This window comes from Prunus avium, chromosome 1, assembly GCF_965620075.1.
Source record: "Prunus avium chromosome 1, drPruAviu1.hap1.1, whole genome shotgun sequence".
In the NCBI taxonomy this organism is placed as follows: domain Eukaryota; kingdom Viridiplantae; phylum Streptophyta; class Magnoliopsida; order Rosales; family Rosaceae; genus Prunus; species Prunus avium.
Genome location: NC_142284.1, coordinates 53,242,044 through 53,260,041, shown reverse-complemented (window position 1 = coordinate 53,260,041; position 17,998 = coordinate 53,242,044). Strand labels below are relative to the sequence as shown.

Sequence of the window (17,998 nt, the reverse complement as noted above, 5' to 3'; positions counted from 1 at the left end):
CATTTTATTTATTTTCTGTTGTTATGTTTGGGTTGGATTACTGTTCTACTTGGTCGAACTAATAAAATTAGTAAAGAATTATATTGTTGAAGCCTTGAAGGGCAAGCTCTAAAGGATGGTCTTCTCAATGCTTTCTGGGCTGGATATTCCAAAGGGTCAAGAATATTCACAAGTCCCTAATTGTATGGCTAACGCTTTTGCTTCAGTAGTGACTTCTGCTTTTAACTTGACTGTTTCGAGTTGAGTTGTGCTCGGGGGTTCGTGTTGTAATGTTCTTATCTTAGCCCAATAAAAAACATTTAACTAAATTGGAAAATTGGAAAACAAATATTATCGTGATTCATAACCTTAGTTTATGAGAACCTACCAAGACAATGAAATGAACCACAAACAAAAAAAAAATTAATCATAAATGCATTTCATTCCATCATGATCCATTGGCAGAGAGGAGATAGCTTGGGATTGGAATTGAAACTTCATGTGGAGATTTTTGGGCAGAGCCACTTCTGGATGCATCGGACCCTGTCACCCCTGAGCTATTTTCCCACCCCAACGACATGTTGGATGAGGATCCAATGCCACCACCATCCATAAAAAATACTGGTTGTGAAGGTACTGGGAGATTATCAACAGAGGAGCTAGTAAGCATGAGAATCACCGCAGCCATGGTTGGCCTATCAGCTATAGTTTGCTGCACACATAATAGTCCAACGTGGATGCATCTCATTATTTCTGGTCTTGAACCATTCTTCAACATAGGATCTACTAAATTTGAAGCTGTTCCCTCCTTCCAACTTTTCCATGCCTGCATAATTTTGTGAATATGCAGAAACAAAATCAGATATGACATTTCTTTTCTTTTAAAAAACTTGTTGCAATCAATTGCAGTAGTATGTACAGCACAAACTTTTGTGTTACTTACATAGCTTAAAAGATCCTCCACGTGCCCTCCGTGGCGAAAAGAACCATTTTTTTGTCCACTTATAATCTCCAAAACTAACACACCAAAGCTGTAAACATCAGACTTAACAGAAAATTGTCCACGCATTACATACTCTGGAGCCATATATCCGCTGCATATCAACAACGAAAAGGTTAACTTCAGTTACCATGGATGAAAACTTTCACTGTTATGCTCAAATTATCTGATTGTTAAATCACATGAATTTTCAAATTATAAACCATATAGTCTGCTAGTACTTACTAGGTCCCCACAACTCGACTGGTTTCACCTTGTGTTTGATCAAGATCAAACAATCTTGCCATGCCAAAATCTGCAATTTTGGGATGCATTTCTGCATCTAATAAAACATTACTAGCTTTCATATCACGATGAATAATTCTAAGACGTGAATCTTCATGAAGGTAAAGGAGTCCCCGTCCAATGCCTACTATGATTTTGTAGCGACTATCCCAATCCAAATGTGCCCGCTTGATTGGATCTGCATAGTCAAGGAAAATTAATATTTGTACTCTTTGAAAGCATGTGAGGCACATAAGATGAGCTTTTATCATACATTTCAAAATAGAAGCTGAAGACCAAGTTTCCAACCATACCAAATATGAACTTATCGAGACTTGCATTAAGGACAAACTCGTACACAAGAAGTCTTTCATTTCCTTCCAGGCAGAAACCAAGGAGCCTAACTAAATTTCGATGTTGAAGCTTGGCTACTAAGGCAACCTCATTTTTAAATTCTATATCTCCTTGTGCAGAATCTCTAGAAAGCCTTTTAACTGCTATGTCTTCTTCATTCCAAAGCCTACCCTGCATTCAAGAAGAATCTGAAAGTTAACTTATTGCTCATGTAGGCACATAACTAACCTTATTGTGGTTGTTTCGTTACCCTGTAAACAGCACCAAATCCACCACGTCCAAGCTTATTTGCTTCAGAAAAGTTATCTGTAGCAACTTTAATGGAGTTGAAGTCGAATTGCAAGGCTTCTGTTCCAAGTTCATCTCCTTCTCAGATTTTAATGACAAACAATGTAACACAAATTAAATTAGTTCATTGCATACTTAAAAGACAAACAAGAGGTCTGTTTGTTTCAGGGGAAATTAGAATGACAAACTTATCTCAACTTACCTTCAAGTTTTCCCTTTCTCTTCTTCAATCTCAGATAAATGCAGATGGATATAATTAGCAGCATGGGAACAACAATTGTCACAACAGTAATGATGACAGTCCGAGATGTATTGCTCTTCTTTCCTGCAAAAATCAGAAATTAATCTGGTTTCTCTGATCGGAGCATCACGGGGCTGAATTTCGATTATTGTAAATCTTTACACTAGGTACAAAGTAACCAAACAAATTCATTTGCATGAGACCAAAAAAATAAATCAATCAACAGAGTCATTTGCATCTGCAACTAGCATTCCCCTGTTGTGCAGAAGAAGATATTACAACACTAAAACAGAGTAGTTACTAAGACTTAGAAGATGATGGGATTGAAAACTCATGTTCCCTCATGTTCAATCCAATTCACATCAGAAATTCAACCACATATTTTGTTGACTATGAATGCATTATCAATATGGGACACATGACATACACAATACCTCCTGGAGTCGTGGCACCGGTTGGTGGTGGAGGAGGGGCAGAGGCTGGTGTTGCTAAGGGGGGCGATGTCAGTGGTGTCTCGTTTGTACTGTCAAAGAAGGGCCTAATCTCATACTTTATGTTACAGCTAGGTGTAACAATTCTCGCACCAATTGTTCCACTGCAACATGATTGGACAAACCCGAAAGCACCATCTAAGCAAGCAGCACACTCTCCCTCCGACACATCTGGAGTGCACTGAGCAAGTCCATAGATAGTTAAATTCGAATTCGAGCCAACGCTTGCGTTTCCTACTGCAAACTTACGCAGATCACCGCCCCCCGCTGCTTCGCTTTCTAGTCCCTTGAACAAGGCAGTGACCTCTTTATTAAACGCATCCAAGTATGTAGATGATACATTTTCTACGTTTACCGCACCGTAATTAGGATTAACTTCCAGCAGGCCATACATAGAGCGGTTTGCGTAGCGTAACATGCAATTTTCAGACCATCCAATTGCCTCCTTCTGATTAGGACAATTCTTCGGTAGAACATAGGTGGCGTCACTGGGGCATTTACCGCAAGCGTCAGACTTAACATCTCCTCTGCAAAGCCCGATTGCGAAAACTGTGTCGGAGTTTTGGCCCACGGAGGAATTATAGAAGCCGTAGCCGTTGCTGTTGGAGAGCAAGGAGGAGAGGAGGTCATTGAGGTTTTTTTGGTAGGTGCTGTTAGTGGTGTAGTTGCCTTTGTTGTTATCACAGACGGCTGATGGAATTGCAGGCGGCTGAAGCTGTGCATGAGTGATATTAATGTTGATGGTGATGATAATTTGTAACGCAATTTGTGTACAGAATATCAATAATCTTAAGAATGTTGAGGAAACCATGGCCAAGATATAAAGTTCAATGATGTGAGCATCCTTAACTTGAACTGGATGCAGTGCAGATTAAAACCCCCCAAAGGGACAAAGCCTAGGTGTGGGGAATGGGACTTGTGTAAAAAACTGGCCAAGTCACTATCGGAAATCAAATTTTACCAATTTTTTATTGGAGTTTGGCAGCCATGGATGACAATATCGAAGTTCTTGGGTGTATTAGTTTAACGCGTCAGGTCCAATCCAAGGGAAAAGTGATAACAAAAGAACAAGGAGAACTGATCGAGGGAAAAAATAAATATTGAATTAATAATGATGCGGTAATTCTATCCAATAACCTAAAATAAGCCAAACAAAAAAGAATTCTCCAAACCCAGCAACCCAGCAACACCAAATCCATAACCACATCTGACTACTGTAACACCAAAAAAGAATGTCCCCTCTTCACATTTTAGGTTATTTAGATAAATGTCATCATGTTCATCCAAAGATCTGCATATTACTCTGTCCAATTCAAAGTCTTATGTAATTGCTTTAAACTTTATGTGATTATCAACGTTGCACTGCTTGGATTTTGGTCTTTATGATGAGCAATTGTTTACACAACTAAAGAAGCCATAGAATATTTGAACATGTTCTTAAGGCACAACACATGTCCAAACTCCGAGTGTAAAGCATGGAAAGCAGATGATCATTTTAAAGTCATGCATTACTTCAGCTAGAGGAGGAGATATACGGTCAATTGTCCTACATAATTGCTCAAGATGATCCAGATCTATGAGAAATTATAACATGTGGTCTAGTCTTTCTAGACCCTTTTTTTCCTAACATATTTTAAATTCAACACGTAATTAATCTTATCTTAATTATGTAGCCAAGTAAATGATTTTGGGATAAGACTATTAGTTGATCAAGTTTAACAGTGAATATTCTTTTTTGGGAAGGTGATAAGGACAAAATGGTAAACTGCTCAATGATATTGCCTATTTTCAACAATTATCAATTAATTTTTAGTTGGATGCATACATTCTATATGATATCATATCCAATTATCCATGTGTTAGCCCCAACATCACATGTGAAGGGCGACTGATCAATCCATAAGTGGCTTGAATTTGAATACGTTTAGTCTCTGTCCCCCTTTCAATGTGTCTTCTCTAGTTACATAGACGCTTTAAACTTTATGTGATTATCAACATTACTTTAATTTTGATCTTAATGTGTAATTGTTTCCACAATTGAAGAAATTTTTATAAAGAGTAGGGTTACTCCCCCCATTGCTAATTAGTTTTTGACTCTTCACATGTAAGTCCACAACTAGAACCTTAGGAAAAAGCTCATTTTGACTTTTCAAATGAACTAAATATAGCATACAAGCCTTGAAAAACCTAAAATTTACAACACTACCATCATATTTGTTTTCCTTCTCAAAGTCATAATGCAAGGATAATAATGATATTTCACACATAATCTGGTCCTTTTTTGGTTTTTTTCTTCAATTTATTGTTTTTATTGTTTATATATAAAATTAATGCAAGAAATAATTTTATTATAAATTTCTTTAGTTTTGGAGTTGAACCTCAACTTCATTGATGGTATCAGAACGGGTAACAAACCATGAAAGGTAATCTCAACTTCTTTCATAGGTGAAGTTGCCATCGTTGTTGGAGCAATAGTGGTATTGAAAAGGTATTGGCTAATCAATGGCTTGAGTGATAATATTGGTGATTATGATTATGAGAGAAAGGTGACGGACCATACATTTTATTTTTTGGGTGTTCTGTTGCATTCCTAAAAGGACACAAATTAATGTGCAAACAACCAATTAAAAATACCCGCAAGTGCACGAATCTATCGAAGTATAGATTATGTAAGTACGGGGTCGATCCCACGAAGAACTTGTCGGCTTCCTATAAGTTCTAATTTGAGTATGTAAAGAACACTTATTTAACACACCACAAATGCACAAATGCAAAATGGAAACTAAAAATAAGTAAAGAAGTGTAAAAGAAATAAAACAACACAAGAAACCAAGGAAAAACAGAAACAGCACTTTCTATCATTCTTTTATCACCTATTTATCACCTGTGAACAGTGCCGTGAACAGTGAAAAATGAACAGTGCGACCGGTCGTGAACAGTGACGACCGGTCGTGTTTGGACAGATTCGTTTCTCTGTTTTTCCAGTTTCGACCTCTGTCCAGTGTTTTGCCTATAACTTTCCAACCGTTTGTCCAAAATTCACGTTCTTTATACGGTTGGATTCAGCACAGAAAATGCAAGAACACAGCGCGGACCAAAAGTCCAAAACAATTACGGAAACAAATAAAATTCAGTAACAAAGACACACCACGTGTCGAACACACAACTCACACACACATTGGGGGGGAGGTTTTGATTTGGTTCAAGTGACCTATTTCTATTGCATGAAAGTAAATGAACTTTGAATTTAAATGAGAATAGCAGGGATGAAGTATCAAAGAGTGGAATTAAAATGTAACAAACACTAGGGTTTCGGAATCCACCCTAAACAATTCTACCAATGTTCATGGATACTCAAGTGATGAACTCTAAACGTGTTGATGAAGATGTTCGCAATCAAGACCATGGGTCGTGGCTCAAGACGCATTGATTCTCTCTAATATACGTAAAGTGCATGGTTCGTGCTACAATACTTGTGCCCTCCCCATAACCGAACCTAGGTATGGTTCGTACTTCGATTCAATTACAAGGAGAACCCATTAAGTTCAAAGAGAATATGAACATAACAAGAATCCTAATAGAATGGTGTTTACATTAGGTATTCAAGAAACCAATTCACATGGATGATTCTTACTTCATCCATTTATTGCTTAGGATAACATGAAGATACACATAATCCCAACAATCTCAAGAAGCATGCTTTCAAAGGTGATCAATCAAAGAAGAACATACATCAAGGATAGATTAATTTGGTGAATTGGAATTCATCAACAATATCTAGAAATTCATACACTCAAGCATCAAAACAATAAGGTAATCATGTTTAGGGCTTCAACCTAAGCCCTAGCTATGGAGTTTAGTTCCTCATAATCATTTCAAACACAAATTCGAAATATAACTAGAAAGAGTTTACAGATTTGGAAATGATGAAAGCTTGAAGTCTTCAATGGTGGAAGTCTTCTCCTTTCTTCCTTGGCTGCACCTCGTTCTCCTTCCTTCAAGCTCTCCCCAAAATCTGCTCAAAGACTCCACGTACCAACCCCTCTCTCTTTCTTCCAAAACTGAATGATACCCCCAAATCTGATTGCAATCCCTTTTGACTTCTGCCCCTTCTTTCCAGCTCACTTTTAATATAAAACTTATTCTTTCTCTAAAGCTTTTGCCCATTGTCCCCTTGCCATTATGAAGCTTTGTCCTAGAAAATATGCTCTATCCCTCAGAAAATATCTCTTTTACTAAGGTGAATTCTTGTTACCAAGTGTTATGGTAACAAGAAGAATCAAGTGACACAATGGAGGTAAAAGCTGGACAATTCCGGATTTCCAGAGCTGTGGTAACATGTTGGATTGGATGGATAGGCAATACTTGTCCAATGGAGCTCAAATTTGGATATGTTGTAGTTAACATCCATTGGAACAAGTCTCATGAAGATCATGACCTCATCCGAGCATCAGAGCATGTTGATCCCAGGCCAAGAAGTTGACCTACGAAAATGAACAAAAACAGAATTTATAACTAATAATGCACTTTTAGCTCATTTTCATCACAACCAAGGTAAAATCTAAGAAAACACAAAAAGGAAGTAAAAAGCTATAAAATGTCAAGAACTAACTCAAAATAGTGGGTGAATAACATGAAAAATCATGTGTAAAAATGAACCGAACATGTTCAAAACCATATATTGATATGCTTAATTGCTAATTTGATGACCTAGTGTATAATTAATATTTAAATCAAATTAAGAAAACCATTGTTGTAATATTGAAATTGAAAGGATAGTGGTTGAGGAGAGTGAAGGATCTCCAAGTGAGGGCTATATCCTCAAAAAAAATCCCAAAATTCATCTTCAAAAGTGGGCTTCATAAAGAGCTATAGAAAAAGGGAGCGTTACACAAAGGGCCAATTCCTAAAATGAGGGTCACATGTGGCCCTTTGGCCATCTTGGGCTAAATACTTGGATGAGGCCCAGGTGACGTCACGTAGCCTTTAGGTGACGTCAGCTAGTATTTTTTTTATTAAAAAAAAAAACAGAAATTTTTTTTATTAAAAAAATCTTAAATTTTTTGTATAAATACCTACCTCATTTTTACATAATTTCTCAAAACATCTTCATCATTTTACATATTATTCTTCCTCAATTTCATCATTTTATATAATTTCTCACAATCTCTTCATTCTTTTACAAACTATCCTTCTTCTTTTTTTCATTTAAATTAATTTTTAAGTTGTTTTTAGAACAAGAAAAAATTTAATCATAAATTTACAGGGCTAATCACGTGCCAACACGTGGATGTCAAAAATCCTATCCCAAAATATTTTTCTCTTCTAAAATATTTTTTAAATAAGATATAAATAGCAGTTTAATTAAATTAACTAATAAATTTACATCATATACTAAAAACTATTAAAATATTAAATTTAGCCATTTGCTGCTCGAGACGGTTAAATTATAGCCCGACACTATTCCTTCAAAAATCATATTTTCAGAGGGCTAAATGTAGCCGTCCTTACCTAGAGATGGCCTGAGGACAAGGTAAGAACTTCCAAGTTGCAAGCGGTTACAAACAAAATGGAAAGGAATTCAAGGAAAAAGACAATAAAATGAAGATTATAAAATCAGAAAAATAAAATGAAACTTATAATGTGTGTCCGTACTTGGAACTAGGGGTGGCATAGGTTGGGTTGGGTCAGTTTTAGTCCCAACCCTATATATAGCGGTTTATGATTTCTTGGACCCAAGACCCATTTATTAATAGGCCAATCCAACCCAACCCAAACTTTTTGTGATCGGGTTGGGCGATTTTGTTGAGTTAACTCAAAATTAAGCCTATTTTTAAGTTTTGATTCTAACTCGTAACCCAACCCGTACATAGAGGTTTATGTTTTTTTGAACCCAAGACCCGTTCATTTTTAGACCAACCTAACCCACTATGATCACGTTGGGTGGTTCGGTTGAATTTACCCGAAATTGTGCCCACCCTTATTGGAACTTCACAATCAATATTGCCATGAATAGAAGGAAAAAAAAATTACCTTGAGAGTATATTCCTCTCATACATAGAGTCGGCCAAAAATTAGTTGAACACAGTTATGCACAGTGTTATCAACTGTTATGCATTGATTTATGACCTACCTCTGACCTCTTGTAACTAAAAGCTTGGCTATGGTACAATAGTTGTCACTTCAGATATTCTGAATTTTTAAGAGTACTTTGCTCTTCATTTTTGCCTTGTGAGGTCATGGTTTTCAAAATCTACATCTAGCAATTCATACTCTTCATACATTTAGTTTCTAGGTCAAATTCTTGATTGGTTTCTTCAAGAATATGATTTCTTGAAGGAATCGGTCTAGTTTTTGTTGAATCTACATTTCTTTGTTCAAAGTTGATTATAAGCTAAGCTTCTGGTGCCATGGAGTGAAAAGTTGGAGTTGGAGCTGCCATTTCCATGAAGACGAAATGCTAGTGTTACTGAGCTAGGCATGAAGATTGCATAGAGAGGTAGGGCTGTTTCCTAAATAGATATAGGAATTCTTGAGCTTCTTGTGTTGTTCTCCGTAAGAATCTTTCATGTTTAGTGGTCAAATGATGACTCTCAATTTTTCCTAGTGGTGGGGTTTTGGGTGAACATTTTATGGTGTTTGTTCTTATTTGTTTGACTTGTCATGCTCTATATGCTAGTCTCGTGATATCTGAATGGACGTACACAATGGAGGAATCATGAATTTTGGTTTTTTTTTTTGTTTTTTTTTATTTTGTAAGGGGGGCAAAAGCCTGAAAACAGCTAGTTAAATTTTAGAAACCCAAAAAATTATAGAAACTAAACTAGCTGGTTCATTCTTTTTCCAAACACTAACACAACTATAACCAAACCCCCCAATAAAACACAAATAAGTAAAGATAAAAGTGGAAACCAATTAATTATCAAACAAACAGACAATACAAAATTGAATGATTTGGTTAGAGGAATAGAGCAGATGTTCCATCTGGTGATGTTATCTTTGCCTCTTTTTCTCTATTTCGAAGACCTCTGGTTTTTGGGGTGAAACCATGAAAAATTTGCCGGTGTCGTTCCAGCCAAAATGACCACACAAAAACCACACTGAAAGAAGGAGGAAGAAGAAAACTCGCGGAGAGTAGAGCCAGTTAATTTATTTTTAGCTATCATATGAGAGGAAAAAGAAGAAGAAGAGAGAGAGAGAGAGAGAGGGGAAAGAATGAGGAGGAAAAAGAAAAGAGAAGAAAGAAGAAAACTAGCGGAGAAGAAAATAAAATAAAATAATAAGAAGCAAGAAGAAAGAAAAGTGTTTGTATGTACGTGGTCCCGCTAGCCTCACAACCTCCAAGGCAAGGCTACTTGAACAAAAGAATGAGCTCACGCTCTCCCTCGAAGACCAGTTGTCTGGCCTTGCACTTTTCGTGGGCTGAGAAAAAGTAAAGGCATTGTGTGTGTTAAATGGGGGGCTAATATTTAATTGTAGGGTTTTTTTATAAAAAAAAATTTAAGACTAAGTTGGAAAATCAGCCTTGGGCCAGAGCCTAGCCGAGCCCCTTCGTAGTTTCACCTTTGGACGAGCATACATTGTTCACCATAGTTGTTGCTAGCACTGAAGATGCTTAAATTAACAAATTCTTCCGAGTGCCTAAGTTGTGACTTATATCTCTTCTAGACTTGCAGGTTATTGTTGATTGATTGATAGTGGATCTGTTTATTGATTGTGTGTTCTTGAGTCTATGATTAGTTGTTGACTAGTCATTTGTAGCTAGGTTCATTTGATGATTACTTTCACAGAGATGTCTAGTTGGTTTTAAGATTTACGCATTTCACCTAAATACCAATTTCAACAAAAAAAAAATCTGATTGGAAAAATGGATGAAGCAAACCGCTATGCCCTCGCTTATGGTCGTTTTCACAAATCACAATGCCAACTTCTTCATCGTCCTCCAAACCATTATCCACCATTATTGTTTTGATATCATACCACGTGCTTCAATTCACGCTGCTTTCTAATTGAATTAACTCAGGTAAGATTTCATTTTCTTGTATTCTTTTAGTTTCCTCACATCACTCAAGCTTCAGTAAAATTAAAAAAAAATTGAATTTTAAATAAATAAATAAATAAAACTAATCTAACATGTAAAGTAAAAAATGAACAATTTATATAGAAATAGCATTGATTAATTGCACGAATATAATATTTGTTTCATGATAAGTATGAAAAGATAATATAAAAAGTGTGAATCACTTTTAATTTAGTAGTTTAATCCTAAGATTAGGAAGTTTCAATTTAGCCCTGCACTTTTAAAATTTACAATTCTTTTTGGCTAAAAGTCACTTTTGGTCCCTTTAGTTTGGCACTTCAACCACTTTTGACTATATAGTTTCAATTCCGTCAATTTTGACCATGTGGTTTCATATTTGTAGCAATTCAAGGACAAGTTTGTATTTCTGTCAATTTTTTTGACGATGCAAGGGGCAATTTCATCAACTCAAAATCCTTGAGCATAAAAGCTCGTCTGAAACTCCCCTAATTTCATATCAGTGCTTGAAATTGGTCATTTGGGTTTAGGGTTATTCAAAAATTGGGATTAGTGGTTGAATTTCGAGCCCTAATATGAAATGGGGAGAATTTCAAACAAGCTTTTATGCTCAAGGATTTTGGGTTAACAAAATTGCCCCTTACATCGTTAAAGAAATTGACAAGAATACTAACATGTCCTTGAATTGCTACAAATACGAAACTACAATGGCAAAATTAACGAAATTGAAACTACAGGGTCAAAAGTGATTGAAGTGCCAAACTATAGGGACCAAAAGTGACTTTTGGCCATTCTTCTTCATTTTGCACATACGCCTAATTGCAAAAGTTTCTTAAAAGCTGATTATTTATTTTCTCACCCATTGAAAACAAAGGAACTTTTTCTTTTTCTTTTTTCCAATCAGACCAAGCATATTGAGCGTTCAGTTTGTGGGCTATCTTGATTGGGGCAGCCTAAATTTGTCGAGGGTTGAGGTAGAGACACGAACAAGAGTTCTATAATGAGGGCTTTATATATGACCCTTAGGTGATGCCATATTTCTTATCATTTGGATCAAATTGGTTAGCTGTTGGATCAAATTAGTTAGCTTGATTTCACGTTAAGAGATAGGGCCTCATCTAAGGGCTATATATAAGGCCCCGACTCGAGACTCGAAACATTGAATTTGGGTTCGAGTACGAAAACTCTACAAAGTGGGAGTTGGGTAATGGGTTGGATTTCATGTACTAATTTGGATGCACCAAGTTTACTTTTTTATAACAAGTTTTAGGCACTTTTATTTATTTTCTAATGTTATTTTTGGGTGTGGGATTATTATTCTAGGTGGTCTAACTAATAAAATGACTAAGTAAGAAAATTATTGAAAGATCTCAATGCTTTGAGGGCTGGATACTCTAAAATTTTGATTGAAGGCGATTCTAAGCTGCTCATTAACTGCATCATTGGTCGATGTTCTATACCATTGTTAAGGGTTTTCATCACCTAGTGTCATCTTTGAGAGTATTAGTTTTCACCATTTCCTTAGAGAAGTTAATTTTGTGGCGGATGCTTTTGCTTCTTTGTAGGGAATGCACAAGTTATTCCTAAAATTAAAGATTCACTCCATTCCTTCGGTTGTTACACCTGCTTGGAAAAAAAAGCCAAATAAGAAAATTGGAAAACAAATATCATCGTGACCAAGACTAGTTTATGAGAATCTACCAAAACAATGAACCACATTAAAAAAAATTAAAAATGAAATAAAATATATAAATAAATAACATTCCATCATGATCCATTGCCAGAGAGGAGATAGCTTGAAGTTGAAATTGAAGCTTCGTGTGGAGATTTTTGGACAGAGCCACTTCTGGATGGATCGGACCCTGTCACCCCTGAGTTATTTTCCCACCCCAACGACATGTCGGATGAGGATCCAATGCCACCATCCATAAAAAATGCTGGTTGCGAGGGTGCTGGGAGATTATCAAGAGAGGAGCTAGTAAGCATGAGAATCACTGCAGCCATGGTTGGCCTATCAGCTATAGTTTGCTGCACACATAATAGTCCAATGTGGATGCATCTCATTATTTCTGGTCTTGAACCATTCTTCAACATTGGATCCACTAAATTTGCAGCTGTGCCCTCCTTCCAACTTTTCCATGCCTGCATAATTTTGTGAATATGCAGAAACAAAATCAGATGTATAACTTTTCTTTTCCTTTTTGTTGCAGCTCAAACTTTTTGTGTTACTTACATAGCTTAGAAGATCCTCCACATTCCCTCCATGTCGAAATGAACTATTTTTCTGTCCACTTATTGTCTCCAAAACTAATACACCAAAGCTATAAACATCAGACTTAACAGAAAACTGTCCACGCATTACATACTCTGGAGCCATATATCCGCTGCATATCAACAATGAGAAGCTTAACTTTAGTTATCATGGATGAAAATTTTCACTGTTATGCTCAAATTATCTTGTTTTGAGTTCTTTACTTATACTGATTGCTAAATCACATGAATTTTAAAATTTTAAACCATATAGTCTGCTAGTACTTACTAGGTCCCCACAACTCGACTGGTTTCACCTTGTGTTTGATCAAGATCAAACAATCTTGCCATGCCAAAATCTGCAATTTTGGGATGCATTTCTGCATCTAATAAAACGTTACTAGCTTTCATATCACGATGAATAATTCTAAGACGTGAATCTTCATGAAGGTAAAGGAGTCCTCGTCCAATGCCTACTATGATTTTGTAGCGACTATCCCAATCCAAATGTGCGCGCTTGATTGGATCTGCATAGTCAAGGAAAATTAATATTTGTACTCTTTGAAAGCATGTGAGGCACATAATATGAGCTTTTATCATACATTTCAAAATAGAAGCTGAAGTCCAAGTTTCCAACCATACCAAATATGAACTTATCGAGACTTGCATTAAGGACAAACTCGTACACAAGAAGTCTTTCATTTGCTTCCAGGCAGAAACCAAGGAGCCTAACTAAATTTCGATGTTGAAGCTTGGCTACTAAGGCAACCTCATTTTTAAATTCTATATCTCCTTGTGCAGAATCTCTAGAAAGCCTTTTAACTGCTATGTCTTCTTCATTCCAAAGCCTACCCTGCATTCAAGAAGAATCTGAAAGTTAACTTATTGCTCATGTAGGCACATAACTAACCTTATTGTGGTTGTTTCATTACCCTGTAAACAGCACCAAATCCACCACGTCCAAGCTTATTTGCTTCAGAAAAGTTATTTGTAGCAACTTTAATGGAGTTGAAGTCGAATTGCAAGGCTTCTGTTCCAATTTCATCTCCTTCTCAAATTTGAATGAGAAACAATTTAACACAAATTAAATTAGTTCATTACATACTTAAAAGGCAAAGAAGAGGTCTGTTTGTTTCAGGGGAAGTTACAAAGACAAATTTATCTCAACTTACCTTCAAGTTTTTCCTTTCTCTTCTTCCATCTCAGATAAATGCAGATGGATATAATTAGCAGCAGGAAAACAACAATTGTCACAACAGTAATGATGACAGTCCGAGATGTATTGCTCTTCTTTCCTGCAAAAATCAGAAATTAATATGGTTTCTCTGAGCATCATGGGGCTGAATTTCAATTATTGTACAAAGTAACCTGTAGATAACTCAGAGTTATGATCATTTATTAAAGTAACCAAACAAATTCATTTGCATAAGACCAAAAAACAAAATCAATCAACAAAGTCATTTGCATCTACAACTAGCATTCCCCTGTTGTGCAGAAGAAGATATTACAACACTAAAACAGAGTAGTTACTTAGACTTAGAATATGATGGGATGGAAAACTCATGTTGCCTCATGTTCAATCCAATTCACATCAGAAATTCAACCACATATTTTGTTGACTATGAATGCATGATCAATATGGGACACATGACATAAACAATACCTCCTGGAGTCGTGGCATCAGCTGGTGGTGGAGGAGGGGCAGAGGCCGGTGTTGCTAAGGGGGGCGATGGCAGTGGTGTCTCGTTTGTACTGTCAAAGAAGGGGCTAATCTCATACCTTATGTTACAGCTAGGTGTAACAATTCTCACACCAATTGTTCCACTGCAACATGATGGGACATCCCCAAAAGCACCATCTATGCAAGCAGCACACTCTCCCTCTGACACATCTGGAGTGCACTGAGCAAGTCCATAGATTGTTATATTAGAATTCGAGCCAACGCTTGCGTTTCCTACTGCAAACTTACGCAGATCGCCGCCCCCGGCTGCTTCGCTTCCAAGTCTCTTGAACAAGGCAGTGAGCTCTTGGTTAAAGGCATCCAAGCTTGCAGATGATACGTTCTCTGTGTTCCACGCATAGTAAGCTGGATTAACTTCCAGCAGGCCGTACATAGAGCGGTTTGCATAGCGTAACATGCAATTTGGGGACCATCCAATTGCCTCCTTCTGGTTAGGACAATCCCCCGGGAGAGCATAGGTGGCGTCACTGAGGCATTTACCGCAAGCGTCGGACTTCACATCTCCTCTGCAAAGCCCAATTGAGAATACTGTGTCGGAGTTTTGGCCGCGGGAGGAGTTGTAGAACCCGTAGCCGTTGTTGTTGGAGAGTAAGGAGGAGAGGAGGTCGTTGAGGTTTTTTTGGTAGGTGCTGCTATTGGTGTAGTTGCCTTTGTTGTTATCACAGACGGCTGATGGAATTGTAGGCCGAAGCTGTGCATGAGTGATATTAATATTGATGTTGAGAATGAGTAAGGCAAGTTGTGTACAGAGGATCAATAATCTGAATGTTGAGGAAACCATGGCTAAGAAATAAAGTTTAATGATGTGACCATCTTTAAACTGGATATGCTGATTAAAATCCCCAAGGGACAGAAGAGAAGTGTGAGGAAAAGTCTCATGAGCTTCTTCATGTTATATTTTAATTAAAATTTTGACTGAAATGAGACGCGTGTAAAAACTGACCAAGTCAATATTTTATTCGGGTTTGGTTGAGGTTTGGCAGTCATGGATGACCATATCGAAGTTCTCGAAGGGAAAAGTGATAACAAAAGCACTGAACATGGAATTAATAATGATATGATAATTCTATCCAATGATCTCCACCTCCTCACTGGACCACCTCCTCAATGTGATTATCAACATTGCACAACTTGAATTTTGGTCTTTATGGGCAATTGTTTCCAGAATCAAGGAACCAATCAAACACTTCCATCACATTCGAACGTGTTCTTATAAAGGCTCAACACATGTCCATATATTATCAACAACAAAAGATGTTTCTCAAAATGTTTTTCTATATAAAAATTTTGGTTCCCAAATACAATAGCTTTTATTACTTGCTTCTTATTCACTCACTAGCAAGGACACAGTTCTATAATTCAGGCCTCGCGGATTGTTGGAGATGTTGAGAGATTTGTTCCTATTGAAGAGTTAAGAGACCTAACATAAGCTTAGAAAGAGTTGGGCTACTCTCTCAATTGGCAATTAATTTTGAGGAACTAGCGGTTTGTACAAGAGCTTATTTGTTTTCAAACTAGGCTAGGACATTATCGTTAACTTTTTTCTCCTTTTGTTTTGTACCGGTTTTTTTTTTTTCAAAGAAAAAGAAAGCCAAAATTACAGCTGATTTATGTTGTTGTCATCTTTTATTTATGCAATAAGGATCCTTTGGGGTATATATTGTCTCAGAATTGTTTGATTGTGATTGATAATTTGGCTGGCATAAACTCAAATTTTATGGCTGGCATTATTATTGTGAATTTGTGATTAATTTATAGTTGGTTTGAAGACAATTTATAGTTGTTTTTATGGAGCTGCTGCTGCAGTTTTTTTTTTTTTTTTTTGCAAGCCTCTCTTATAAGTCTGTGTTGATGTAAATTAATTTCTTTTACTGTTGTAGTGATGTAAATTAATTTCTTTTAGTTATGTGTGAGATTTGTGTTGATTTCGTACGTTTGGACTTGGATCTGAGCATTTGATGTTGGTTTCTGCATAGTAACTTTCCTGTTACAGTAAAGACAACATCTTTGGTAATTTTTTTGGGTACAAAGCAGCTGTTGGCAACTTACCTTGATAGCACTTTGCCCAGATCTCTCTCTCTCTCTCTGTCTTTCCCAGAGTGAAGAAAAACAGCAGCTGTGGTAACTTTTTTTGGGTACAAAGCAGCTTTGGTAACTTGATGTTTGTTTCAGTAAAAGAGGCATTGTAACTTTCTTTTAACAGTCAAAACCAATCATCTGCTTGTTATTGTTCCCTTCTCTCTCTCTAAGACTAAAGAGTGAGGAAAAGAAGCAGCTTTGGTAGCTATTTTTGGGTAGAAACTAGAAAGCAAGCATCTTTTGGCAACTTGATTGCAGTTTACACATTCCTGCATACAGGCATCATCAAATGCACACCATTTTTAGGTTTCGTGGCAACTGAGAATTTGTTTACCAAGTGCTTTTTGAATAGTTGTTATTAGACATCCCAAAACAAATAACAGATGTTTTGTAGTAGGACAAAACATGAATCTTTTTACATGTTAATGTCTCAAGTCAGTCTTCATACACACGCTGTTTTCATATTTCATTTATGTTATCATTGGAGTGCTGCTGTATTTCAGATTTCTCTGATGCAATGTTACGGTGTTTTATCTCTGTTTTGCGGTTCCAACTTGAATGAGTTCACGGTCAGTAGACTGTAGATGCAAGAATTTGAAGTCACTGCCTGAACGCAGTCACACCCTCACTGCCGTTTGACATTAATTTGGGGATATATGATTACATAACTGTAACTGTCTACACATCTTTTGGCTATTTTTGTTATGCAGTTGCTTTGTTACTCATTTGATCGTTTCACTACTCGTTCGACGATAAGAATTTGTTTTGGATTGTTGAGATTTATGTATTAGTCCGTGTTGGTAAACTTGTTCTGTTGAGGATTTATTGTGTTTGGGATCCTAGTTAAATTTTGTTCTTGTTAGTCTGTTGAATGATATTTATCTTCGTTTACCATATTTGTCGCTCGTACATGTATGGTATTAAAATATGGATGTTAAAATAGTATGTTTAATATAATTTTGATAATGTTTATTAAAATATCTTAATTATAAAAAATGAAGAAAAAAGTTTGTTTTCAAGAATTCAACCAAACAAGTTTTCAAATTTTAAGATTCAAAAACAGTTTTCAAGTTGCATATCAAATAACTTTTTGAATCTTAAAAAATAGATTTGAGAACTCCTTGTTTTTAAGAAAAATAAATTTTTTTGAATTCCCTACTTGGATAGGATACCAAACAGGCCCTTAACTTTCGTTATATCAAACCTTACAATGACATCTTCAATTCGTTCACTTAATAATCCACAAAAGAACGTTTTTTTTTCACCCAGACAA

General features: G+C 36.4%; 2 protein-coding genes across 2 annotated transcripts; both read right to left on the bottom strand.

The window, feature by feature from the left end:
* Nucleotides 1-316: 316 nt before the first annotated feature.
* On the bottom strand, nucleotides 317-3,720 carry LOC110772854 (cysteine-rich receptor-like protein kinase 26). The gene is made up of 7 exons (XM_021977335.2): nucleotides 2,561-3,720; nucleotides 2,088-2,210; nucleotides 1,848-1,963; nucleotides 1,558-1,768; nucleotides 1,205-1,442; nucleotides 923-1,073; nucleotides 317-805 (listed from the first exon to the last, which is right to left on the bottom strand). The coding sequence occupies exons 1-7, from the start codon at nucleotides 3,426-3,428 to the stop codon at nucleotides 428-430; spliced, it is 2,085 nt and encodes a 694-aa protein (XP_021833027.2). The 5' UTR covers nucleotides 3,429-3,720; the 3' UTR covers nucleotides 317-427.
* Nucleotides 3,721-12,366: 8,646 nt separating this feature from the next.
* On the bottom strand, nucleotides 12,367-15,483 carry LOC110772852 (cysteine-rich receptor-like protein kinase 26). Its single transcript, XM_088247366.1, has 7 exons — nucleotides 14,569-15,483; nucleotides 14,078-14,200; nucleotides 13,838-13,953; nucleotides 13,548-13,758; nucleotides 13,195-13,432; nucleotides 12,889-13,039; nucleotides 12,367-12,797 (listed from the first exon to the last, which is right to left on the bottom strand). Exons 1-7 carry the CDS (start codon nucleotides 15,425-15,427, stop codon nucleotides 12,423-12,425), a joined length of 2,073 nt encoding a protein of 690 aa, XP_088103492.1. The 5' UTR covers nucleotides 15,428-15,483; the 3' UTR covers nucleotides 12,367-12,422.
* Between the last annotated feature and the right edge of the window lie 2,515 nt (nucleotides 15,484-17,998).